This window comes from Schistocerca cancellata, chromosome 3, assembly GCF_023864275.1.
Source record: "Schistocerca cancellata isolate TAMUIC-IGC-003103 chromosome 3, iqSchCanc2.1, whole genome shotgun sequence".
NCBI classification, from domain to species: Eukaryota; Metazoa; Arthropoda; class Insecta; order Orthoptera; family Acrididae; genus Schistocerca; species Schistocerca cancellata.
The window spans coordinates 839953160-839980971 of NC_064628.1; the positions used below are offsets into that span (position 1 = coordinate 839953160).

The 27812-nt window shown below is 42.1% G+C and overlaps 1 protein-coding gene across 4 annotated transcripts in view; it reads right to left on the reverse strand.

Moving 5' to 3' along the window:
- Positions 1-23711, reverse strand: part of LOC126175892 (uncharacterized protein KIAA0930 homolog) — a 101392-nt gene extending 77681 nt beyond the window's left edge. For 3 of the 4 annotated variants that reach the window (XM_049922949.1, XM_049922948.1, XM_049922947.1), the window contains exons 1-2: positions 23366-23708; positions 7143-7303 (exon numbers count right to left, since the gene is read on the reverse strand). In XM_049922949.1, the coding sequence (XP_049778906.1) occupies positions 7143-7303; positions 23366-23477 (273 nt within the window). In that variant the 5' untranslated portion in view covers positions 23478-23708. Of the gene's footprint in view, positions 1-7142; positions 7304-23365 lie in introns of all 4 variants that reach the window. The other variant, XM_049922946.1, reaches the window with a different exon arrangement.
- Positions 23712-27812: the final 4101 nt, after the last annotated feature.

Below are 27812 nucleotides of genomic sequence, written 5' to 3' on the forward strand. Positions count from 1 at the left end.
GAATTGCAATTATACCAATGATGAGGAGCAGGAAAAAAAAATTTGCTGTTTTACCATTCTGTGGTTCCGTGTTGGGCAAGATATCTTTCTGCTTAAATCACTCTTCAGGCCTCTGTTACAAATCTGGCAATATTGAGACAAGTTAAGGATGCAGCAAGTCTCAGAACAACTGACGCCCGCAAAATAACTTGTGAGCACAATCAATTTTACCTCTAACAAACAACGTGCACTGTAGAACAATGCAGAAAAGAAGAGATGTGGGTTTTATCACCCACTTTCACTGAGCATGCACTAGAAAATGGTCATTAGGACAAATCCGACAAAACCTCTCTGATTGTTTTTTTATTTTGATTTAGGGTGCTAAAATAACTAAGGTCATATGCGCCCATGTAATAACCTTAGAACACAAAGACAAAAAAAAAGTTAAAAGCGACTACACATTAAGCCCAACCGACGGAAAGAAATACAGCTAAAAGCAAGGACATCCTCTTGGAGGAAGATCCACAAAATATGCCATAGAGACAACAGAAGTCCTGAAGTATAGATTAGATGTCCTTCACCATATTGCTACAATGGATAAAAAAGTAAAATGCTGTCAACAGTCAGCACGTTGTTCACTAACTCAGATGGCAAATATACATTAGAACATAAGTGATTAAAAAAAAAAAATAAAAAAAAAATCAGGAAACGGCAAACCATCAATGAGCACAAAACGTGGGGCGAGGAGGGGGGGGGGGGGGGGGGGGGGGGGTGTCCACTTAACAAATGGTGATAGCTAAAACGACAGCACCCAATACACAACCCAGCTAAAATGCTCTCCTCATGGCGAGAGAACAAAGAGGAGGTCGGCCAAGCAGGTGGGAGAGGTTCAATTCCCCGGAGCTTGTTCCCATGAAGGGAAGACAGTGGTGAAACCAAAGTGACACAACCTATTGACAGACAGCAACATAGAGATCATTGGAAGGAATTGAAGAACTAGCAAGCCGAGGTAGGAGGATTGCAGCTTTGGCAACAGCGTCAGCAGCTTTGTTTCCCGTCAGATAGATGTGACCTGGGACCCACATAAACATCACAGTGGCAGTGAGCAAATGGAAGCTTTCTTGGGCCCGTTGCACTAAGGGATGGACTGTATGCAACACACAGAGGCTCTGAAGGGCAATGACAGAACCAGAGCAGATGACACAATGGAAAGCATGTGTCGCCGGATGTATTACATGGGCTGATACAGGGCAAAAAGCTCTGCTGTAAATATTGAGCAGCGTTCCAGAAGCTGATACTGAAACTGGTTGGTGCCAATGATGAAGGCACACCCGACACCACGGTCATTTCGAGAGCCATCAGTGCACACAAAGGAACTATCGCTAAGTTCCATGTGAAGGTCTAGAAACTTACAGTGATAGATAGAATCTGGAGTAGTGTCCTTAGGAAGTGAATGAAGTCCAATGTGGACATGGGCTACCGTATGAAGCCACTCATGTGAACATCACTTTGGTATGCCAGCGGTAGTTCAGCAGCTACTGCCTACAGACTCTCAACTGGGATAGTGTAAAAGTCATCAGTGGACAAAAGGATGCCACAATGGTGGATTCTATTTAGATGGGATAAGATGGATGAACATGCAGATGCATAAATGAAACACCCATACTCTAGTTTCAAAAGGGCAGGGGATTGGTACAAACTGAGGAGGGTGGTCCAATCCGCTCCCCAGTAAGTACTGTTGATTACACAGAGGGCACTGAGGGACAAGGTATATTAGGTGGCCAGGTAAGACATGTGGGAGGACCAAGAAAGTTTCCTATCAAACATGAGCCCCAGGAATTTCATAGTCTCATCAAACAAAAGAGCAAGGCCCAAGACAAAGATGGTGGAAGAAACCCATTGCACCGCCAGAAATTCACATAAACTGTTTTGTCAGTGAAAAAGTGAAAGCCACTGTCGATGCTCCACGATTAAAGATGTTCCACAGATCACCAAAGACACCGCACAAGGAGAAGTCTGTTGAGAACTGCAATAGATTGCAAAATCATCAACAAACTGGGAGCTGGAGATGTCTCGCGGGAAGCAGGCTATAATGGAGTTAATGGCAACAGCAAAAAGAATGATGCTCAGGACAGAGCCCTGAGGCACCCCATTTTCCTGCATAAAGTTGTCCGACAAGGCAGAACCCAAACGTATCTAGAAAACCTTGTCTTTTAAAAATTCCTGAAGGAAACGGAAAGGCTGTCTCAGAGACACCATATGTAAAGAGTACAGAGGGTACCATCCTCCACTCATTTTCGATTGAGGAAGGCTGGGTGACAGTGGGAGGAGCTCTAAATTTCCGCAAAATAGATGGCCCAAGGCGTTGGAGATAGCAATGGCATTCACAGTGATATCATTTGCTATGGTCAGGCTGGAAATTGGGGACTGGACCTTGGCCCCAGAGAGTCGTCAAAAATTGATCCACACAATGGAAGAGGGAGTGGAACTGTTAAAAGAACTAGTAAATTAAATCCAACTAGCTCCCTTGCTATCCAGAAGAAAGCAACAATGCTGTGCATGCAACTGTTCATAATGAATGCAGTTCTCCATCACAGGATGATGAAAAATGCGGAGAGCACATCTCCATGTGCGGATTGTGAAGATGAAGTGCGAGGAATGAAACATTTTGCGGCAATAAAGATAGTGTTTGTAAGGTATTCAACCTGGTCATTACAACTGAGGAAATAATGTTCACCAAAGGTCACCAGGAAGGAGTAATGCCTCCAGTCGGCCTTTAAAAGCTGCCAATTTGGTTTACACGTAGGTGGGGTAGGAGTCAGCAAATAGTTTGCACACAGAACATGCTCGCTTGAGTACGTGTCGGAGAGAACGGACCACTTGAGATGACAGGCAAGCTGGACAGTGCAGAATGAGAGGTCCAAATGTGAATAGGAGTCTGAAAGGAATGTGGGTGTTCCAGTGTTATGGCAGATGAGGTTGAGTTGATTGAGAAGGTCGGCCAAGAGGGTACCTCTGGGACAGCTTCATGAAGAGCCCAAAACAGGGTAGTGTGCATTAAAGTCACTAAGCAGAAAAAAGGGGTGAGGGAGTTGCCCATTAAGTTGCAGGATATCCACCTTGGTGACACCAAATGACATAGGTTGTAGATGGTATAAAGAGGAAAGGTGAATTAGGAACGAAAATGCAGGCTGCAACAGCTTGTAGTCAGGTGTTCTGTGAGATGGTTTGACTATAATCCAGATGAACAGCATGACCCCCCCCCCCCCCTCAATGAGATGGACGGCCGTCCTTGTGGGGGGGGGGGGTTAAAACAGACCAGAAAGTAATGCAGGAGGTCAAAGCCGTCTCAAGGGTGCAATTTTGTTCCCTGAAGGCAGAAAACAAGTGGAAACTGCAATTCCAAGAGCAGCCATAATTTATCCTTTTTGTTCCATTGGAGGCGAGTCACGACGGGGAAAAGGGTAGAGGGAAAAAATGAAGAGCTGTCACCTCGGCGGCTGCCTAGTGCTATTCTTCGAAGACTCACTGCCACACAGTGCAAAGGCTGGAGGATCCTGGTCCATGAGATCTACAGAGACATTGGCATTGCCTCTGGCTAGGCCTGTGGATTCCAGGGCAGAAAAATGGTAGGTAGTGCACACCGTCGAAATGGAGGTCAGTCGAGTGACGATATCATGCAGCGACACCGTTGACGAGGATTTCCCAGTCAGTGGAGAAGACCATTTGCCTTTGTTTCCCTTCTTGTAGCTTCTCAGGTTGGCAAGTGAAGGCTCAGGTATTTATTGGCTGGAGAAATTTTAGTCTTTGCAGGAGTATTCCTTTTGTTCTTTCCAGCCTGTCGGTCGTGTAGCAGATGATTTCGCCATCCAAGGTGAAAATTTGGTGGCTTGTTGCACAGCTGGAGGAGGAGGAGACGGGAATGCTACTGTGACACTGGGCAATTGTACAACCGCAGTGCTGAATTTGACATAGCAAGTCTGCATGGCCATGTTCTTCATGGAGTGAGGTGTAGTGAGAACAGTACTGTAAGTGCCATATGGTAAAATGCAGGGCTTCTGAATAGCCAACAACTGATGAGTGACAAGGCAAGGCACTTCTTCCTTCACCCAGATCTGGATGGTGCACTCATCAAGATATATGGGGCGTTCTCGGGATGAGGCTGCACGGTCACCACTGCAATTGGTACACTGGGGAGAAAGACATGGGCAATTGCCCTTATTAGCATCCCTACCATAAGTAACACATTTGGCTGTGTTTCAACGGGACATTAGAGTGCAGTTGTAATGTTGAGAGTGGTAGTAGTGAATCAGGTTTGGAATGTACAGTGGGACCATGATGACTTCCATAGCCTCCTTTGATCTTTGATGGAAGCATTACACAATCAAATGTGAGAAAAAGAGTGCCTGTAAACACAAAGGATGCATCACCCTTTTTCATCACCCAATGGATTGCAGTGATGCCGCTATCAGACAGCTAAGTTTGGACCATCGAGCACCTGTGTAAGTAACAACATGCGAAGAATTCAACATTCAATGGGCATCTATACAAACAGGATAGCCATGGAGGAGTGCTGCAAGCAGCTGTTATGCCTGAGAATCACAATTAGTCTCCAAAAGCAAAGTCCCACTGCATTAACGAGAACAGGATGTCACCACAGCAAAGGACTGACCTCCTCCAGTATGCGATACCACAAGGAACCAAGGTGCAGCTAGGCGAGTCCTGGCATATTTAGCCTCAGTGCGTTTGTGCTCAGTAGATGTAGACATTGTGAGAAATCTCCAATGATTGCTAGCATCTCTAATGGTATCCATCATTTTCAATTTTCATCGTGAACTGAATTTGTCTGTGGATGAAGTTCAGATAATCTAAAAATCCTTTTAACTCATCTCCACCATGGGGACACACTACAAACATGTCGTCAACATACGTCCAAAACACTGGGGGCTTCAAACTTGCCTTGTCCTCGAAGTCCTCCATAAAAAAGTTGGCCACCAAAGGCGACAAAGGACTACTCATGGTGACACTGTCAGTCTGTTGCCTTCCATTTTAGGATGTGCTGGTATGGCGTAAAGATGATGGCACCTTGGGACACATGATTGATCGAAAACCGACCCATACAGATTTATATCTACGTGCAAATAGCTGCCACCATCCTTCACAGATGATTAGTGTACTCAGAACTCTAGTAGACAGAGCACATGTCATTGCTGATGAGAGCAGTCAGGAGGATGAGCTTTTACACCTGAGGAGAGTTTTTGAAGCCAACAGGTACTCACAACAGCAGATACATGAAGCGCTACAAATGAAACCAACTGTGGGTATAAGAAAATCAGAAGAAGGCAAGGAAAGTTTTAAATCGATAGCTTTTCAGCCAAACGTGGGAAGCCTATCATCGACAATAGGACGGATCTTCAGTAAGCATGAAGGGAAAGTGATTTTTCGCCCTCCACCAAAGACAGCAGCACTCCTGGGTTTCGTTAAGGATGATTTGATGCTTCAGAAGCCTGGGATTTACAAGATCCCCTGTGAGTGTGGCCGTTCATACATCGGACAGACGACATGTACTAGCCAGGAGAGATGCACAGAGCACCACATGTACACCCAGCTCTTAGAACCTAATAAATCTGTGGTGTCCGAGCACTGTATTGACACTGGGCGCTCTATGGTGTATGATAACGTTGAAATTTTAGCCTCGACTTCATCTTTCTGGTACTCAGTAGTGAAGGAAGCAGTTGAAATTCGCTTGGCGATGAATTTAATTAATAGAGATAGCGACTACAGCTTGGAAAAATCTTGGAATCTGGCAATTTCTGTAATAAAATCACAAAGACATTGTGACTGTGCAGCTTGCAGTGATACATCAATATCACTGTATGGATCGACTGTGCAGCCATAAATCTATTTCCATTCATATGCCATACGTCTTTGCCACCAATTAATGTATCTGGTGCCTTGTGTATCTGTGGCCGCATGCGCAGTGGCGCGGTCCAGTCTATTCCTGTTGGTACTTTGGTTCTCTGTCATCCTCGCAGCTCAAAGTCTCAAAAACAATGCAGGTTGTGCTCAAGTGTGGAACAGTTTTGACCCACTCAAGAAAAAGAAAGGAAGGGAAAAAGATCAGGGTTTAACATACTGTCAACATCGAGGTCATTAGAGATGGATTAAAAGCTCAGAATGTTGCAAGGAGGGGGAAGGAAATATCCTGTGCCATTTGAATGGGACCATCCCGCATTTGCCTGGAGCAGTTTGGGGAAATCATTGAAAATCTAAATCTGGATGGCCGAATGCAGGTTTGAATAATCGTCCTCTCAAATGTTGAGTCCAATGTAATAACCACTCCCCCAAGAAACTCAGTCTGTGGATCATAATACTAGTCTTGCTGCTAGTACCGTTATGACTTGGTAACATCACAGAAAATATTCAGTAATATTATGATGGTAAACTTACTGCCCAGAGAGGTACTGAATTATCCTCCTAATTCACTTGATATTTTCTTGTCATTCCAGTCAAATATTCTGAATTGGATAACTACTACTCACCATATAGTAGAGGTGCTGAATTGCAGATAGACACAACAAAAAGACTGGTAGACAAAACTTTTGGCCAAACAGGCCTTCATCAGAATTAGACAAAACACACACACACACACACACACACACACACACACATATGCATGCACGCAACTGTGCGGGTTGCGCTTGCATGAGTGTATGTATGCATGTTGTCCAATTCTGATGAAGGCCTGTTTCGCCAAAAGTTTTGTTCGACAGTCTTTTTATTGTGCCTATCTAGGGATCACTGCTACATGTTTAGTAGCAACTATCCTATTCACAATACCATCATTATTCAATCCTAGATTTTCCATTGTTTGACTAAACATTCTAAATGATCCTTACTGCAGGTTAAGTTTTAACTTCAAGAAGGTTATCCCACATAGCAGCTACAACTAATCTCTATTTTGTATCGCAAACTATCTATCTAAGCCATTACTATGGCACAGAGAGTGGTGAATACACGAGTGGATAGCTAGCTCAACGGTAACAATCACTGCGTGAAGCACACACTGCCTTAACTGCCACTACAACACAGATTTACGAGAGTGAATTACAGGCCAATGCTTATTTACTGTAGAATTATCAATTGTTACCAGATGCACTCACCTCAAATTTTGGAAGATATCGTGATGAACCTTTTACATGACGTTTTCTGACAAAGAACAGCAGATCATCACAATCAATACAATGTTCTGTTTGAAATAAGAAGTGTCTCACAAACAAATCTGTCCAATAAGTTGTACCCTGTAGCATTACAAAACCAGAATCTGAAAACAAAAGAAATCAATCATCTGAAATAAGTTTTTTATAACAAATAAAAACATAATTTAGCATATAAAAATTTCAGTTCTATGAGAGACAAAGTTGGGAACCCAATGTGTCGGAGACATTCTTGTGTGTATAGTCTTACATACAGTACGTATCGTGGATGTTCCAAGGCTTACTGGCACCTGGTCCACATCTTAGTTTTCATACCTGTGGCATAACAATGAACATCTCATAAAGTTAACCACTGGTATGATCTCTGAGCAGTGTGTAGGTTAGCACATAAAAGTTCACTGCTAACAGAATGTGAAGAATATGAATAAGTCATTTGTTGAAATATTACGTACAAAATAGAACTACTCTTTCTGATAGAGACCAAAGTTCCTTTATTGCAGTATACAATACACCTTGCCCACTATACACGATACACAATGGTTTTTTATTATGCATTTATATATTTATGGTCATGGCTTGACCTTCACCTTACAATTACATTATATAATTATATTTGAAATAATACATAATTTACAATAGAAAATTTTTCATAGAAATTTTGTTCAACTCTTACAAAATGACATATTATAATAATCATTCAAAACAAACAGTTACCACACTCCAAGTACTCAGTACTACTTGAAATGCTTTTCTTTGTATAAGATGATAAAACTTTATTTAGTTTTATGTCAGAAATATTGAAGTAAATTGGAATACCAAATTACTTCTAATGACAAGCTAAATACTTCAACAGTAACTGTTTAAGAGATTTATTTGATCAAATCTAGCACAGGAAACTGACAGAACTATTATTTGAAAACAAATTTACATTTGAAACTTCCTGGCAGATTAAAACTGTGCGCTGGACCAAGACTCGAACTCAGGACCTTTGCTTTTCACGGGCACGTGCTCTACCATCTGAGCAACCCAAGCATGATTCATGACCCAACTAGCACTCCTGAAAAAAAGGATATTGTGGTGACATGGCTTAGCCACAGTCTAGGGGCTGTTTCCAGAATAAGATTTTCACTCTGCAGTTGAGTGTGCGCTGATATGAAACTTCCTGGCAGATTAAAACTGTGTACTGGAGCACTTGCCTGTGGAAGGCAAAAGTCCTGATTTCGAGTCTTGGTCCAGCACACAGTTTTAATCTGCCAGGGAGTTTCATATCAGCGCACACTCCGCTGCAGAGTGAAAATCTCATTCTGGATATTTACATTTTTCATGGCCTTCATTTCAAATGTGAAATTATCTAAATGAATCTCTTTTCATGGTAATTCAAATAAAACATAACAGTTGTAATAATATTAAAGCACAAGCTATTGTGAAAATTTCATACAAGGGACAATGTGGCCAAATCACTTCAGTTGTTATGTGGTTGCGATAAGGCAATTGTTAAAAATGGTAGCAGACTGTTGTTGTGTTGTAAGTGAAAATTATTTTTAAAAAATGAGGAAATTACAAAACTTGGATGTCAAAACTTATCTGAAATGTATAAATCCTTTTCTACGTCATATACCATACATAAAACTGAAAAAAAGAAAATCCAGGACTTTCTCTGTGAAAAAGAATGATGAATAATCACAATCATCAACCACTATCAGCATCATTTTTTTCAAGCTGAGTATGCAAAAATAATGATAGTTTCCTGCTTTAAAACTTTTAAGATGGTGCAATAATTTTTGCAGTAATTTGAGATGTTGCAGTTGCAGTAATTTGAGATGCTGCAATAATCTCATTTCATTATTTGAGGACACCACAATAAACAAAACACCACTCACGGATTAGACCTTAGGCCTATTCTGACTGGCCAACTGCTGTCTCCAAAGCAGTACAAAGAGCAGTCTGTAATGGTGGGACATATGATCAGCATGTCACCAATCCCTCAAGCCATTACTGCCAGTAGATTAAGCCTTATGATGCCACTGCTTCTTTATTCAAGTAGCTCCCCATTTAGCCTTGCAAGGGTGAGTGAACCCAGTTCCTGACTTCTCTAACTCAGAAAAATATCTGAGGAGGTACTGAGAATTGAACTTGGGTCCTTCTGCACCAAAGACAGTGACACTAACCATTTGGCTATAGGGGTGGTCTAAACACTGCAATTTATGGCTAAAAATTTGGAATAATTTCTACATTTAATTAAAGTAGGTGACTAACAATAGCAACACAAAGACATATCATCAATCTGTTACCACTTCGTTATTATTACAGGTGGCAAAGTTCTGTGATATGTAGATACAAAAAGACAGTATCCCCTTGATATGCTATTCTCTCAGCAAGGCTGGAAATTATGGAGAAACATCCACTGCTTTCACTTAAGCTCACAGTAAATGTTCTTTTCCTTTACAATATGTGTTTACTTTTTAGTGTAACATACTTTCTGAATACCCGTTGTATCTGATAAGAGATTTTATTTGAGCAAAAAGCAATTGGTAATGTGGTAATTAGCATTCACTCAAGTTATCTTGCAAATGAATCACATAATAAAATTTTTAAAAAAGCAAATATCGTGTGACATTGAATGTTGTTATATAAAGAGCTGTGAAACTAAGTAATCTTGGCAGTTATAAGCCAGACTGAGGAACTAAGTCTTCCTTTGCAGTTTCCTAGGAGTTGGGACATGCATTACAGGCTTGTCCTCTTGCCAAAAGGGAAAACTATGAAGTAATGTAGATCACTGCGTGTAAAGAGACATTACAATTTTCCACTGACAGTACTGTACAGAATGCCTCAGCCTACACAGTTGCCAGTTTGCTGCTCCAAACTGCCACATGTAATAGTATGTAGCAGTTTATCACCACCTTCCATTGATATTATAGGTGGAGAAGGGGTCCTAGATGACTAAATTGATACTCTGTTTAAAAAAATATACTAATTACTTCCATTGCAGAATCTGAGTACATGACAAATTTCATGACCCGAATGTGTCTCATTTTCCAAGCACCATCGACAGCATATTTTTAAGCTCCTTTTGTAAGTAGATCTTGAATATAAGATTGGAGCATTCATTGAGTACTAGTCTCCCTATTTACACCCACCCTAATTTAACTATGTAATTTGGAATACTCTGCCTCTGGTACTGTAGCACAGCGTGGTGGCGCGCGCACGCGCACACACACACACACACACACACGCAGAAGCGCGCGCGCGCCACTGAACACCACTTTATCCAATGACTGATCACCTTACTAATATGCTCACCCACAATTTCTTCTCCTTTGAAAGTATCATTTGCAAACAAATCCATCGTACTGCCACGGGTACCCTCATGGAAGCATCTTGTATCAATCCACACATGGCTCATCTAAGGAAGGGGTCCTCCCTAGCCCCCCAGAAGCTCAATCCCATCACCATGGTTTAGATTTATTGATGACATCTTTGTGATCTACACTGATTGTGAGAACACTCTACCTACATTTCTCCACAGCTTCCATACAGTCTCCCCCAATTCATTTCACCTGGTCTTCCTCCACCCCAACAAGAGACCTTCCTCAATATCGACTTTCACCTCACAGATGGCTCCATCAGTACCTCTGTCCCTTTCAAAACTATCAATCACCAACAAAGCCTCCATTTCAAAAGCTGCCACCCACTCCACACCGAGAAGTCCCTTCCATACATTCTAGCCATCTGTGCTCGTCGCATCAACAGTGACAAGCAGCTCTCCTCCGAATATGCCGAAGGTCTCATTGAGAACTTCACACACCAAAATTACCCTCAGCACCGAGTCCAGAAACAGATCTCTTGCACTTTGTCTCCCAAGTCACCTGCAGCGCAATCCTCTACACACTCACTGACCAGGCAAAAAATAGTACCCCACCCCCCTCAGAACTCAGTACCACTAAGGACCGAAGCAAAGTATCAAGTTTCCTGCCAGGATTTTGACTACCTCTCATTGTATCCTGAAATGAGAAATATCTTCCCCACCCACAGTATTCTGCTGCCCACCCAGCCTATGCAATATCCTTGTCTGTCCATAACACCCTCTTTTTCCAGCCCCTTGTCCCAAATCTCATATCCCTGTAACAGATCTACAGCCAAGAGCTGTCCTATACATCCTCCCACCACTACCTACCCCAGCCCAGTCACCAGCATTTCCTATCCCATCAAATGCAAGATTACCTGAGAAAACAACCATGTGCTCTGACAACTCAGATAAAACACCGCGTGGCATTCCACATGGGCATGACATAGGTCCTAGGTTCAAGTATCAGTCCAGCACACAGTTAATCCACCAAGAACTTTCAAATCAACATACTTTCCGCTGCAGAGTGAAAATTCATTCTGGCAGCAATAAGTTGTCTGTCAATGAATTGCCACTGGTGAACTGTGGATAACATAGAGCTGGACCATCCAATTGCCAAGCACGCAGTCCAATGCAGTGTGTAGGGACTTTCAATGAATGCTTCACAATCTGTATGATATGAATTCTTCTCAATGTTTTAAACTTCGTTATGAAATTACAGGGGCCACTGGCAAGACTAAATAGAAATAACTGGAAAGTGATTGTATGTGGCGATTTCAATATAGATTTTTTCTCTGGGAGATGACACCTAGAATACTTATGTTTAGCTTTCTATGAGAGGGAAAGTTGCGACTCAGCATCTCTGCTATATGGTGAGTAGCACAAAAAAAGGCTCTCACAATTATAGCTTTTGGCCATTAAGACCTTTGTCAACAATACACACACACACACACACACACACACACACACACACACACACACACCTACAGTCTCATGTAACTGAAACCACACTGCAAGCAGAGCACCGGTGCATGACGGGAGTGGTGACTCGGTGGGAGTAAGGAGGAGGCTGGTGCGGGGATGGGGAGGGATAGTATGGTGGGGGTGGCAGACAGTGAATTACTACAGGTTAGACAGAGGGCAGGGCAGAGGTTGGGGTGCTGCACCAACAATCAGTGTGGTCTTGTAGCCATCTGTTGTGCAGGGACATGATGGTTGATACAGTGCGGCTCATAAGTAGAGGTGCAGTGCAGTTTGTAAGGCGACGAGAGAAATATTGGAAAGAAGAGAAAGGAGGATGGACATTGGGTATAGTAATACAAAAGAAAATACTAACGAAGGAAAACAGCACAGGGTTAGGATCGAACAAAAGCCGACTCTCCACAGTTCCTGTCGCTTTACCATATGGTGCCCTATTCGACACTATTGATGCCACCCCCCTGTACACTAACATTCCTAATGCCCATGGCCTTACTGCTATTGAACACTACCTTTCCCAAAGCCCTATGGATTCCTGATCAACAACCTCTCTCCCAGTCACCATGACCAACTAATATCCTCACCCACAATTACTTCTCCTTTGAAGGCGTTACCTACAAACAAATCCAAGGTACGGTTATGGGCACCCGCATGGCGCCATGCTATGCCAACCTATTCATGGGCCATCTAGAGGAATGCTTCCTACAAACACAGAATCCTAAATCCCTCACCTGGTTTAGCTTCATTGATGACATCTTTGCTATCTGGATTGAAGGTGAGGACACCCATCCACATTCCTCCAGAACCTCAACAACTTCTCCGCCATTTGCTTCACCTAGTCCTATTCAACCCAACAAGCTACCTTCCTAGATGTTGAGCTCCACCTCAAAGATGGCTACATCAGTAACTTCGTCCATATCAAACATCCTAATCACCAGCAATACCTTCACTTCGACAGCTGCCACCCATTTCACACTAAGAAGTCCCTTCCATACAGCCTGGTCACCTGTGGTCATCACATCTGCAGTGACGAGCATTCCCTCTTGAAATATACCGTGGGGCTCACTGAAGCCTTCACTGACCATAATTATCCTCCAATCCTTGTACAAAATCAAATCTCCCGTGCCTTATCTTTCCAGTCTCTCACCACCTCCCAAATTACCATTGCCCGCCCACAGAGGAGCATTCCCCTCATAACTCAGTACCACCCAGGACTGGAGCAACTGAATTACATTCTCCGCCAGGGTTTCGATTACCTCTCATCATGCTCTGAAATGAGAAATGTCCTGTCCACTATCCTTCCTGCCCCTCCCACAGTGGTTTTCTGCTGTCTACCAAACCTACACAATATACTCGTCCATCCTTACACAACCCCTGCTCCCAATCCCGTACTTCATGGCTCATACCCCTGTAATAGACCTAGATGCAAGACCTGTCCCATACATCCTCCCACCACCACCTACTCCAGTCCTGTCACTAACATCAGCTATCCCATCGAAGGCAGGGCTACCTGTGAAACTATCATGTGATTTACAAGTTAAGCTGCAACCATTGTGCTGCCTTCTATGTTGGCAGACAACCAACAAGCTGTCTGTCTGCATGAATGGCCACCGACAAACTGTGGCCAAGAAACAAGTGGACCACCCTGTTGCTGAACACACTGCCAAACATGGTATCCTTCATTTCAATGACTGCTTCACAACCTGTGCCATATGGCTCCCTCCCACCAACACCATCTTTTCTGAATTGTGTAGGTGGGAACTTTCCCTGCAATACATCCTATGTTCCCGTAATCCTCCTGGCATCAACCTCTGTTAGTCACATTCCTCACCCATCCAGCTCCTTCCCTGTTCCCATTTCAGCACTAAACAGCCATCATTCCACCACCACACCCTGTCTTTTTATTTCTCTCCTTTCCCGCTACTAACCCCCCCAATCTCCACCTCTCCCTTGCCCCCCATCTAACCTGCAGCACTCCACTGTCTGCCACTCCCATCATGCTATCCCTACACCTTCTCACACCAGCCTCCTCCTTACCTCCACCCAGTAACCACTCCCATCATGCACTGGTGCTGCTGCTCGCAGTGTGGTTTCAGATGCCTGAGACTGCAGTCATGTGCACGAGTTGCACTTGCGTGAGTGTGAGTGTGTGTGTGTGTGTGTGTGTGTGTGTGTGTTGTTGATGATGAAGGTCTTAATGGCCAAAAGCTATAACTGTGAGAGTCTCTTTGTTGTGTCTATCTGCGACTCAGCGTCTACATTTACATCTACATTTGCACTCCGCAAGCCACCCAACGGTGTGTGGCGGAGGGCACTTTACGTGTCACTGTCACTACCTCCCTTTTCTGTTCCAGTCGCGTATGGTTCGCGGGAAGAATGACTGTCTGAAAGCCTCCGTGCGCGCTCGAATCTCTCTAATTTTACATTTGTGATCTCCTCGGGAGTTGTAAGTAGGGGGAAGCAATATATTCGATACCTCATCCAGAAACGCACCCTCTCGAAACCTGGCGAGCAAGCTACACCGCGATGCAGAGCGCCTCTCTTGCAGAGTCTGCCACTAGAGTTTGCTAAACATCTCCGTAACGCTATCACGGTTACCAAATAACCCTGTGATGAAATGCGCCGCTCTTCTTTGGATCTTCTCTATCTCCTCTGTCAACCCGATCTGGTACGGATCCCACACTGATGAGCAATACTCAAGTATAGGTCGAACGAGTATTTTGTAAGCCACCTCCTTTGTTGATGGACTACTTTTTTGTAAGGACTCTCCCAATGAATCTCAACCTGGTACCGCCTTACCAACAATTAATTTTATATGACCATTCCACTTCAAATCATTCCGCACACATACTCCCAGATATTTTACAGAAGTAACTGCTACCAGTGTTTGTTCCGCTATCATATAATCATACAATAAAGGATCCTTCTTTCTATGTATTCGCAATACATTACATTTGTCTATGTTAAGGGTCAGTTGCCATTCCCTGCACCAAGTGCCTATCCGCTGCAGATCTTCCTGCATTTCGCTACAATTTTCTAATGCTGCAACTTCTCTGTATACTACAGCATCATCCGCGAAAAGCCGCATGGAACTTCGAACACTATCTACTAGGACATTTATATACACTCCTGGAAATGGAAAAAAGAACACATTGACACCGGTGTGTCAGACCCACCATACTTGCTCCGGACAATGCGAGAGGGCTGTACAAGCAATGATCACACGCACGGCACAGCGGACACACCAGGAACCACGGTGTTGGCCGTCGAATGGCGCTAGCTGCGCAGCATTTGTGCACCGCCGCCGTCAGTGACAGCCAGTTTGCCGTGGCATACGGAGCTCCATTGCAATCTTTAACACTGGTAGCATGCCGAGACAGCGTGGGCGTGAACCGTATGTGCAGTTGACGGACTTTGAGCGAGGGCGTATAGTGGGCATGCGGGAGGGCGGGTGGACGTACCGCCGAATTGCTCAACACGTGGGGCATGAGGTCTCCACAGTACATCGATGTTGTCGCCAGTGGTCGGCGTAAGGTGCACGTGCCAGACGACCTGGGACCGGACCGCAGCAACGCACGGATGCACGCCAAGACCGTAGGATCCTACGCAGTGCCGTAGGGGACCGCACCGCCACTTCCCAGCAAATTAGGGACACTGTTGCTCCTGGGGTATCGGCGAGGACCATTCGCAACCGTCTCCATGAAGCTGGGCTACGGTCCCGCACACCGTTAGGCCGTCTTCCGCTCACGCCCCAACATCGTGCAGCCCGCCTCCAGTGGTGTCGCGACAGGCGTGAATGGAGGGACGAATGGAGACATGTCGTCTTCAGCGATGAGAGTCGCTTCTGCCTTGGTGCCAATGATGGTCGTATGCGTGTTTGGCGCCGTGCAGGTGAGCGCCACAATCAGGACTGCATACGACCGAGGCACACAGGGCCAACACCCGGCATCATGGTGTGGGGAGCGAGCTCCTACACTGGCCGTACACCACTGGTGATCGTCGAGGGGACACTGAATAGTGCACGGTACATCCAAACCGTCATCGAACCCATCGTTCTACCATTCCTAGACCGGCAAGGGAACTTGCTGTTCCAACAGGACAATGCACATCCGCATGTATCCCGTGCCACCCAACGTGCTCTAGAAGGTGTAAGTCAACTACCCTGGCCAGCAAGATCTCCGGATCTGTCCCCCATTGAGCATGTTTGGGACTGGATGAAGCGTCGTCTCACGCGGTCTGCACGTCCAGCACGAACGCTGGTCCAACTGAGGCGCCAGGTGGAAATGGCATGGCAAGCCGTTCCACAGGACTACATCCAGCATCTCTACGATCGTCTCCATGGGAGAATAGCAGCCTGCATTGCTGCGAAAGGTGGATATACACTGTACTAGTGCCGACATTGTGCATGCTCTGTTGCCTGTGTCTATGTGCCTGTGGTTCTGTCAGTGTGATCATGTGATGTATCTGACCCCAGGAATGTGTCAATAAGGTTTCCCCTTCCTGGGACAATGAATTCACGGTGTTCTTATTTCAATTTCCAGGAGTGTATATTGTGAAAAGCAATGGTCCCATAACACTCCCCTGTGGCACGCCAGAGGTTTCTTTAACGTCTGCAGACGTCTCTCCATTGATAACAACATGCTGTGTTCTGTTTGCTAAAAATTCATCAATCCAGCCAAACAGCTGGTCTGATATTCCGTAGGCTCTTACTTTGTTTATCAGGCGACAGTGCGGAACTGCTATATGGTGAGTATCAACTTTCCTTCTCGTAATATCACTACATTCCATCATGGATTTTCCATTGTTTCATCTACAGCTTTCGTTTGATCGCCTCTGAACATTTTCAACAACATTACGACGGCAGACAACAGTGCCTGCTAATTATTTATAAATCCAATTTCTTTTTAAACAAGTGTGAACCTTCTAATACGCAGTTTATTTACCGAGATGGTCAAATAGCATCAGTAAAGCATCCTGATCAACCAAATTTAGCTAAGAATGAAAATGTAAACTATGCAGAATTTTAAGTATTCGCACAGTTACACTATTCATGGAGAATTTAAAGGATGAAAAACTTTATCAAGGACACACAGTAGGTCAGAAATTTAATTCTTTACTACAAATATTCTTAAATCATGAATCTAGTTTTCCTTTACAGAGGGCCCATAAAAATAATTTCCATAGACTAAGCTTTATTCCACCGAAATTTCAGGCAGGTAGTCAAACAAATTCCATCTCTGCTACTACCATTTTTCGCTGATGTATCTTTCAGTCAGCCTCTGAGTGAGCCAATAGACATTCTCTCCAGTATATCTGGAATATGCTCAAGCCGAAATATTAGTCGAAGGGATGGAATTTCAAATGCTGAATGCTCAAAATTTAATGGACTGCTTAACTATCACTTGAAGAGGTGAAAATGCACAGTCGATTCTTTCCTCTCTAAGGTCCAAAAAGGAGAATATACTATAGCAAAAAGTCTATAACAGGTTGCTGGAGGATACCAGTCAGAAAATCAAAAAACCCCAGTATTCAAAAACAAAGAAAAGAATACCTCATTAGCCACCTCTCTTACAGTTTATTAGAATTTTATGCACATGACACATAAATTGCACACACCTCCTCCTACTACTACTCCTCCTCCTCCCTCTATCCAATGTCTCCTCCTCCCTTTCTCTTTCCATCTCCCCTTACACACATTTCTCTGTCCATGTTTTCCTACACCCATATCTTCTGTCCATCTCTCACTACGCCTTTATCTCTCTGTCCCTCACCCCCTATACCCATATCCCCTGTCCATCTCCCCCTACACCCACGTCTTTACATGTCTCTGTCCATCTCCTACTCCCCCAATCTCACTACTGTCTCCTTCATCCTCCCATCTCAATGTCTGTCTCCTCCACCATGCCACTCACTATCCAGCTCCAACTCCTCACTCTTTCTCTGCCTATCTTCTCCTTACCCTGTCTCTTCCCACCACCACCACCTCCTCCTCCTCTCAATGCACACCTCCTCTTCCTCCCTTCCCCTCCCTAGCCCCCATTCAAAGTGAAAGAGTTGCTTAAGAGATGAAAGCCAGTTGCTGTTAGCTGGCATGACAGAACTGAAGTTTATGAATAAGCAGAAGGATTATTGAATTTGGCTGTTGAAATTTATTTAAAAAGCGACCTGTTCCACATTATGTACACAAAGTAATTGAAAGGCAGCATTTTTTTCCTGCAAAAATGTGAAACAACTATGATCAACAATCACTGAAAGTAGCTATTCTCTAAGTTAATTATTAAATATGAATATAATAGAAAGAAACATTCCACGTGGGAAAAATATATTAAAAAACAAAGATGCTGTGACTTACCAAACGAGAAAGCACTGGTTGATAGACACAATAAAAAACACACAAACATACACACAAATTTCAAGCTTTCGCAACCCAAGGTTGTTTCATCAGGGGAGAGGGAAAGACGAAAGTATGTGGGTTTTAAGGGAGAGGGTAAGGAGTCATTCCAATCCCAGGAGCGGAAAGACTTACCTTAGGGAGAAAAAAAGGACAGGTATACACTCAAGGGCGCACACACACACATATCCATCCGCACATATACAGATATGTCTGCCTGTGTCTGTATATGTGCGGATGGATATGTGTGTGTGTGTGTGTGTGTGTGTGTGTGTGTGTGTGTGTGTGTGTGTGTGCGCGCGCGCGCGCGCGCGCGATTTAGAAAAACCTAAAACTTTATTAGGTGTCAAGTACCCTATTCTGCTTGTGCACTACTCTAGCAACTACTTGTCAGGTGATTGTATAGCAGAGATGTGTGCAGTGATATCAATCACTGACAAATATGATCATTCTCATTTTGGCCCTCTGTCCAATGAGGTAATTCTTTTGCTGCAGCATAATTAAGTCTTTTGCATGTTCCTCAGACAATGATTACAATCTATCACTACGATCTGGACTGAGTCAACAGATTTAAATATTTATTATATGTTTTCAAAATAAAAATATGACAGCATGCTGATCACAAAGTGTGGGGTGGGAGGTGGAGCAGGAAGGGGGGGGGGGGGGGGGCTGTAGATGTTGAATTCTATATTTAGCACACCATCACCAATTCCAGCATAGCATTAAATGGTATTTGGTCACTGGTGGTGATCTCTATGATCAGCATACACAATCCACCAGTGGCTCGTTCAGAGACAAATTGATTCTTATAATAATCTTGCTAATTATGTAAAATGAGAGCAAATGTCATACGGAAATAGGTTTCATCTGTCCATTCCACTTGCATGCTCTTCCAAGTTCTTTGTTGTCACAGACAGAATTACAAAATCAAAAGCAAACCTCGAAGTTTTTATTTCTTCTCCATGAATTATTATTGGCTTATCAAATTTGTCTTTTGGTTGTTACAGTAGTAGGATCAGGATGCAGCAACCTTCCGCCAGAGGGTGTCGGTCAGGTAGAGGCGTTTATTGTATGAGTGGAGAAGGCAGAGGCCCTCACAGTGCAGATGTAGAGATAGTGGGGGGGGGGGGGGGGGGGCAGGTAGGGGAAAGTCCGCTCCTTTATGGGAACAGAATGTTAAGGGGACTGCTAGAGCCTGGTGATGAGGAGGAAGAGGGAATATTCATTCTTGTTGTGGGTTACTTTTTGGGAGCAGCTTGCTGTCATTTGGACATTGTATAGATGATCATACTTGTTCCTGGATTCTTGGTACATTGACCAATTAAAGATCTAGAACTCCTGGATTTTACATTCCCTTCATGCTGTGTGGCAATTTGATGATCAGGAGGAATGACTACCAGAAATCTGTGCAATGAGGAGGTTCTGCACAGAGTACATCAGCATGTAGTGGTCATCTGCAGTCTTTGCATGTAGAGTTATTTGTAAAATTAGATCACATGACAAAATTTCAAATGCTTTAAGTACCTCATGGTGAGTGGTACAAAGGTTTTTGTATCAAATCCGTAAACCACAATCTTCATTTTATTTAGAATTAAGTCAATCTCAAATCCCAAGATAAATTCAAGTGTCTACTTTGTTATCTTTCAGTCCTTGTTGGATCAAACTGATAAAATGAACACCATGTATTGCCAAATTTTGCTCATAACTCCTTGTCCATTTGAAGTACAATGTCCCTGTGGTCCCTCTTAAGCACAGTTTGGGGTGTAGCTGTAATAGAGATGTCACCATGTTTGTTACATGTCTGTGACAGTGAAGGAGGCCATTTTAATCACCACTGACATATAAAACATTTAGTTTATTAAAGTATTATTGACACACTTGTCTTCAATTTCCCAAATTATCTTCAATTTCCTAAATAATAAATAACGGCTGAAGGTAGTTTTACATGGTGTGATACATTCTGCAGGTGACTAATTTTTGGTCCAGTTTTAAATACAGGAATAAAAAATAGTACCATAGCAGCTAACAAAATATTCAAAAGCACCAACAGACGGTTCAAGTAAAAAGGGATCATTGAATTTGACAAGACATCTTACTTACAGTTTACCACTTCTGATAACTCCACAAGATATAAAAATAGTCTTCTTTACAAGAGAAAAGTGTTAACCCCTTGGGATCACGAGATAGATAACAAACATAATTGGAAAACACACTGCCTAGAATTACTGAAGCACTTTTGCTCAATTACATTTGAAGTATGCATGATTATTGCTGTGGGTGATTCAGTAACAAACAAACTACTTTATGTTGCATATTTACATTCAGTAACACATTATGGAATCTCTCTCTCTGTCTCTCCCCCCCCCCCCCCCCTTTTTTGGGAGTGAAACAGTACAGGGGCACTGTATACAGAATATAGAAATGTGTTAGGAAAACTACATCTGTTGTTTAATTCTAGAAGTTCATGCAAAGGCCTTTTCAAAAGCCTAGGTATTTTAATGACTATTTCAAATAAATATAGTCATTGATTTCCTATGTTGTCATCAACATTTCTCTTTTTCTCAAAAATAGTGAGAAGCATGAATATGACTGGGATCAAAACAACTGCTATGGAGACTTAAAACTAATGATAGGAGTCAGGTATATAAATAATTCTGTAACTGATTTCAAACCAACAGGTTCATCTTAAGGTTGCTGTTCACATCAGTATGCTGATTTGCTGAAGATTACATATGCTTTTGGCTCTTTATTCCACCTTGTGATGAAAGATTCTCAGGATGGAAGTTCCTTAAAGTAAAAAACAATTTTAGATTTGATCTACTTAAATGCAACTACCCCTTCATCATGACTGAACACAATGTAAACAAATATTTAAGACTGGGTAGCTGTAGTTACGATTTATTTACATCGAAAATCCCACGTAATTTTGTTGGCTCATATTTATGAAACACTGGATCACTTTCATGAACTTTTTGGTGTGTGTGGTGCTTTATGCAACGTGGTTATATACAAATAATGTGAGTAGTGCGTATACTCTACAGTGTTTTGTGAATACAAGCCAACAACATTCCAACAAAATTGCACGGGATTTTCAACGTACGTAGAATATGACTGCAACTACTCAGTCTTACATATTTGTTTTCACTGTGTTCAATAATTACAGAGGATAGTAACATTTAAATATACAGTTTCTAACATGTTTTTTATCGTAGGGCACCACCATCCTAAGAATCTTTCACACCAAAACTGAATATAGGGCCAAATCTCCTGTAAATTTCTGCAAACATGCTTCTTTATGTGAACAACCATCTGAAGATGAACCTGTTGGTTTAAAACTCATTACTACACTATTTACATAAGTAAATAGCATTACCAATAGTGGCTCGGGCTGTCTTCTTCTTTGAAAGAATCAACCTATATTTTGTTCACAGCCATGGTCTGAAAATGACAGTTTTTTTATATTAAATGTCATACAGATAATGTGGTAGTGTCTGAAACTGAGTCTAGTTGAGTTTTAGACTTAATTAAAGAACTTTCTGTTAAATTCTTACTCCATTGAGAGTATCTTCACAGAAACTCCTAATTATGTTTTACATTAACTTAGAATTATCACTGTAATACAATAGTTAGGCTAATATTATGAAAAGGATAGACTGCAGATCACCAAATAGTGGAGATGTTGAGTCGCAGGTACGAGAGAGAGAGAGAGAGAGAGAGAGAGAGAGAGAGAGAGAGAGAGAGAGAGAGAGAGAGAGAGAGTGGAAGTCCTTCTGGCCGAAAGCTTACTTGTTTGACAGTATTTTTGTTGTGCCTATCTGTGACTCAACTTCTCTGCTATATGGTGAATTCAATCTATCCTCTTCATAATACTGTCATCATTCCATCCTGGATTTTCCCTTGTTTGATTTTTATTTTAAGTCATTTCATTCTAAATCACTTAAATAAAATGTATGTCTTTGACAGTCATTTCACAAGATCTGTGGAATATGACTAATAGAATATTGAAACCTTTCTGCTACTTAACTTCTCGCTGATTATCATACACGTCAACCAGACACCTCAGTTTATTATCTTCAAATTTGCATTGTAGATCCTGACAGAAGGCTGATAAAAAAGGACCTAACCATCTGATCTATAAAATAATGGGCTGTAGGTGACAAATGGTATGTTCACAGAATGTAATATTCCCATATACAAGACAGTTAGCTAGTTACATTGGGTACACAAACATGATCTCCCATCTCTACAATACTAAAGAAGAACTGTCTTTGGTAAACCTGCTACCAGTAGCTACTGAATGTACGAAATAACACCTTAAAATGTGTAATAATGACTGAATGGCCAATTAGAAATAGTCACTAACTTAAAATACACTAGAATGATTTTTGCTGATTTTACGACGACTCCACACCCAAGACGAAATGTTTACAGGGTCTTTCACTGTATTCAAAGCGTACAAGTTATTAATGAAGGCATTCCAAACTAATGCGGTCGGGTAATATAACTCTATAGACTATTTAACAACGGCAAGAGCATAAATAACTAATAGTACATAAATAATAGGGCGACAGTCTTCTACGAATTAGAAAAACATGATAAATGCGGCAGCACACAGCTAATGGCAGTACAATATGCAACCGCTAATGATACCTTAACTACGCAATTTTACGACTAACGTGATGTTTTAAGGAAACGTGCAAGTGCTATTTCAAAGTGGTTAAAGTGTGGAATGGAATCAAGCGCTACTATTCTCACACGTGCACTCGTGAGCAGTAATCAAACAGAGATACTTTCATTTATTTGTTTATTAAAAATAGATCATATGTTTTAGGTTCTGTATGTTGTTTGTGTACATGACGCTAGTGCCAAACACTTCAAGTTTGACACGTGCTCACCTAAACACTGTCGAAATGCATGTATATTCTCACATTGGCAGAAGTTTTATTGAACTCTTACCATCTTTTAGTAATTGTCGCATCTCTTTCGTTCGCTGGAAGTTTATTTCTTCCAGCAATTGTTCCAACATAGTAGGCGCCTTCAACAAGGAAGCTGCACCTGCAAACGCCATAACTTGCGACAAATACTGTCAAGAAGGCAGCCAGTTCATTACATTCTCATCTTAAACTACGAAGGCCCACATAACTGTCGATATCCTACAGCTTCCACAATACATTTTACATTTAGGGAATTCCTCAGTCCTGTTGATGTCATATTATCGGGACTGCTGATTACTCATCGTCATTCTTTTATTCGTTGCAAGTGTCACAGCGACAGTCGTCCAACGTGTACACAAAAATGATATATGAAGCACTTTTGTTATACCAACTGCACGATAAAGGATGACTTATCTGTCTTTATTCATGGAATAAAAATGCATAAATTCAACGATATTGCTAGAGTTTCACTGCATAAAAAGGTGAAATCGTGGCGCAGACCGATTTTAGCTGTTGTCTACACTGCAATTCGTCTGACTATGCGCATGAGAAACGTCAATACCAGGATTTTTCACCCGAAGTCTCACAGACGCATATTTGAAAGAGCGCGAATGAAAGCGTTTTATTTTTTAATCAAAGATTATATACTTCATGTTAACGACACATACATGTTAAACATATCTGTTAAGAGATAATATGACTATTGTACTGTTGGTACATGCCCACCCTTGCAATTTTTGGCTAGAAATTGCCTTCTTGATAGAATTTGCTTATGTAGCATGAAGCCGAAGTAGCGGTTCAGACCAGTAATAAATTAGTTATGACAAATTTTATAGTTGCGTTACTGGAGATGCAGAATACACTTTAACAAATCTTAGCGAAGGTTGAGAAGCAAATGCAACAACGATTTGTAGCCTACATCGCTTTTGTCATGAAATGCAAAAACCGCATATATTCATTTTGAGGTTCAGTTTTGGCGGTGATTTCCAGAATAGCTGAACACTATAAATTTAAAAAAAATTGAAAGTATGCAGACATCTTCCTTAAGGAATATTACATTTAGAAGTTTGTAAAATGCTTTGCCTTTGTCTTCATCTTGACAATTATGCCTATTGAGGCAATTAGGGTTTCTCATATCACAATCCGCGCACATGTGCTCCTTCATAAACCCAGTCAAAAGAGCTGTAGGATTCAGTACGTCAGTGCTAGAGATAAAAACAATTTGGCTCATCCTGCCCTAGCCATTGAAGAGAAATTTGAAAAGTACTGGTACATCTACATCTACATCCATACTCCGCAAGCCGCCTGACGGTGTGTGGCGGAGGGTACCTTCAGTCTCGTATTGTTCGTGGAAAGAAGGATTGTCGGTATGCCTCTGTGTGGGCTCTAATCTCTCTGATTTTATCCTCATGGTCTCTTCGCGAGATATACGTAGGATGGAGCAATATACTGCTTGACTCTTCGGTGAAGGTATGTTCTCGAAACTTTGACAAAAGCCCGTACCGAGCTACTGAGCGTCTCTCCTGCAGAGTCTTCCACTGGAGTTTATCTATCATCTCCGTAACACTTTCGCGATTACTAAATGATCCTGTAACGAAGCGCGCTGCTCTGCGTTGGATCTTCTCTATGTCTTGTATCAACCCTATCTGGTACGGATCCCACACTGCTGAGCAGTATTCAAGCAGTGGGCGAACGAGCGTACTGTAACCTACTTCCTTTGTTTTCGGATTGCATTTCCTTAGGATTCTTCCAATGAATCTCAGTCTGGCATCTGCTTTACCGACAATCAACATTATATGATCATTCCATTTTAAATCACTCCTAATGCGTACTCCCAGATAATTTATGGTATTAACTGCTTCCAGTTGCTGACCTGCTATTTTGTAGCTAAATGATAAAGGATCTATCTTTCTGTGTATTCGCAGCACATTACACTTGTCTACATTGTTCTACAGGCTCAGTTTTTGAGTAGGCTTTCCAGAGAACTGAATAATGTGAATGAAATACTTGAGATTTTCAAATCCAAGTCGGTTTCATTGGAGCACATTCCTTTTACTCTGTGTAGGAGCTTCTGACAGCAGTTTAGAGCTAATCACTTTTCATTAAATATATTGTGATGGGTGAGGGGTAGGGGACAGGTCCAGTCCTTCAATCAGCATTTCTGTCTTCAACATTCCCTGTCCTTTCAATCACTATTCTTAAAACTCTTGCTGCATGACAAGATCTTTCCATTCTTTCCAAGATGTCATGGGTAATCATTTTATTTTTATCATTGGAACATTTACGAGTCTTCTTTTTTAGCTTTTGCACATCCTCCATTTTATCCCATGTACATACTACTTTAATTCTCTTTGTTCTAATTTCCATGTATGTACATATTTTTTCATTCTCAATTCAGTACAGTCAGTCAGAGAGAAAGAGACAGATCTGCAGCATTTTCACCAAATTTAAAATATTCCATTTTTTCATTCATTTATTTGTTGATTTGTTCTGAGACCAGCTAAATGAAACTTAGTTAATTAGAAGGAAAACTAATATCTTGGGGAGGGGGGCAGGGGGGTACTGCTGTTCACATTGAAATAACTGTTGTTCATCGTCTATTGCCACATTAACATTTACAAGATGTGACATATTTGTAGATTAAAACAGTGTGCCTGGAAATGTAGAATAAATTTCTTTTATTTCCAGCAATGATAACAAAACTTTTGGTCCTTAGACTTCCAGTTTCAGTTACCAATGACCATCTTCAGATTTGTTTTATAACGTGTCCTAATATAATGAAGCTGTAGTGGTATCGTCACAAAATATGCACAAAATCAGCTTAGCATCATCACACACATTTAAAATATGGTTTAAACTAGGCCACAGTACCAGCTAAGTCATACTGTTGATAGTGCAACAGTTCATAACATTTTATTATGAACAGTAGTGCTATTGACAGTAAGACCCTGCTGGTACTCTGGCCTCATTTGCACGATATTGTAAATACGTGCGAGGATGCTAAGCTGACTTTGTATATATTTTGTAATGATGCCACTATGGTTTTATAGTATTAGGACATCTTACAAAACATTTCTGAAGATGGGTATTTGGTAACTGAAACCAGTAAACTAAGGACCAAACATCCTATGCTCATTCTCAGAAGTGAAAGAAATGTATACTAAATTAACATTTACTTGTTCACAATGAGATTTTATGAAGGAAAAGTTACCTACATCTGTAAACACTGGGTCCTGTTTTCAGTAGATTACTATCTTTTATGCAGTTTTACAACAAATACTGTTAGTTGCATGTAGTTAACAAAACATTTCAAACCTTAAATCTAGGTATTCACCTAATTTATACAAAGAGTTCCTAATGATGTATAATTTTCATTTCTTTTTAACTGGTTGTGATATCCAGTTACTTGCTAGATGGGAAGTTTGTTGAATATGTGTACTCCAGAGAACACAGCTCCACTCTAAACTGTAGACTAGGAGGTGAAGTCTACATGAAAATTATTTTTGTGCTGTAACAGTGTCTGCAGCACTATGATGTGTCCACACCACTGGAGGGGGAGCGGGGGAAGGGAGGGGGCAGAGCAGCTATAGTTTTTTCGGGGTGCCTGTTCTTATCTCCTCACCGTGAGTGTGCAGGTTCACTGGTGGAGAGGGAGAGCAAATTTAACAATGCTCTTGTTACAACCAGAGTGATGTATTGATCTTGCACAGTGTATAGTGATGTTCCATGTCCATGTCCAGCAGGCAGAGTGGGTACTGAACCTCTGGTCCTTGGCAGCAGTACACTGTAATAATCCCAGCCAAGGCTTTAGCAGCACAGTGTAGTTCAAGGGCAGAGTGTTTTCACCAGGCAGGCAGCTCAGTGGCAGACGGTGCTGAATCAATGCTGGTTACACAACCATGTTTCATAGCCAAGTGGTGAGTGGGTTATTCTGACAGTGTTACTACATAAAGTCAGCACTGGCGTGCCAGTCGGAAATGACAGGGAAGAGAAGGGTGTGAGAAGAAATCAGCCAATCGTATGCTGACCAACCTCCCTTCCAGAATGCAACAGCAGTGGCCCCTACGTGAAGAGAACGTAAGTGCCATGCCCAACTGTTGGCAGCCCAGTTGGATAGCAGTATCAGTGTTAGCAACCTCAATAGCAGCATCAACCTTAGCCACTTTGTTAGGAATATCTATGTAGCACAGACTTGTATATGTCTATTCTACAGAAGACTGATAATTTTGTATGTCGCCCCTTGCTTGTGACACATCCATCAAAGTTAAGTATTGTATTGTTTTATTGTAATAAAACTCATATTAATGAGTTGTTTGTTTGTCTAGTGAACCAAGTAGGCAGGATTCCTAGACACAACAGACAGCCTGCTCCGCATCAACGTATGGAAAAGGCGATGTCATCCAGGGAGCGAACTACAAACATCAGCGTCTGGTGATGTCCTGTGTCAGTGGTCAATAATTGTGGACCAA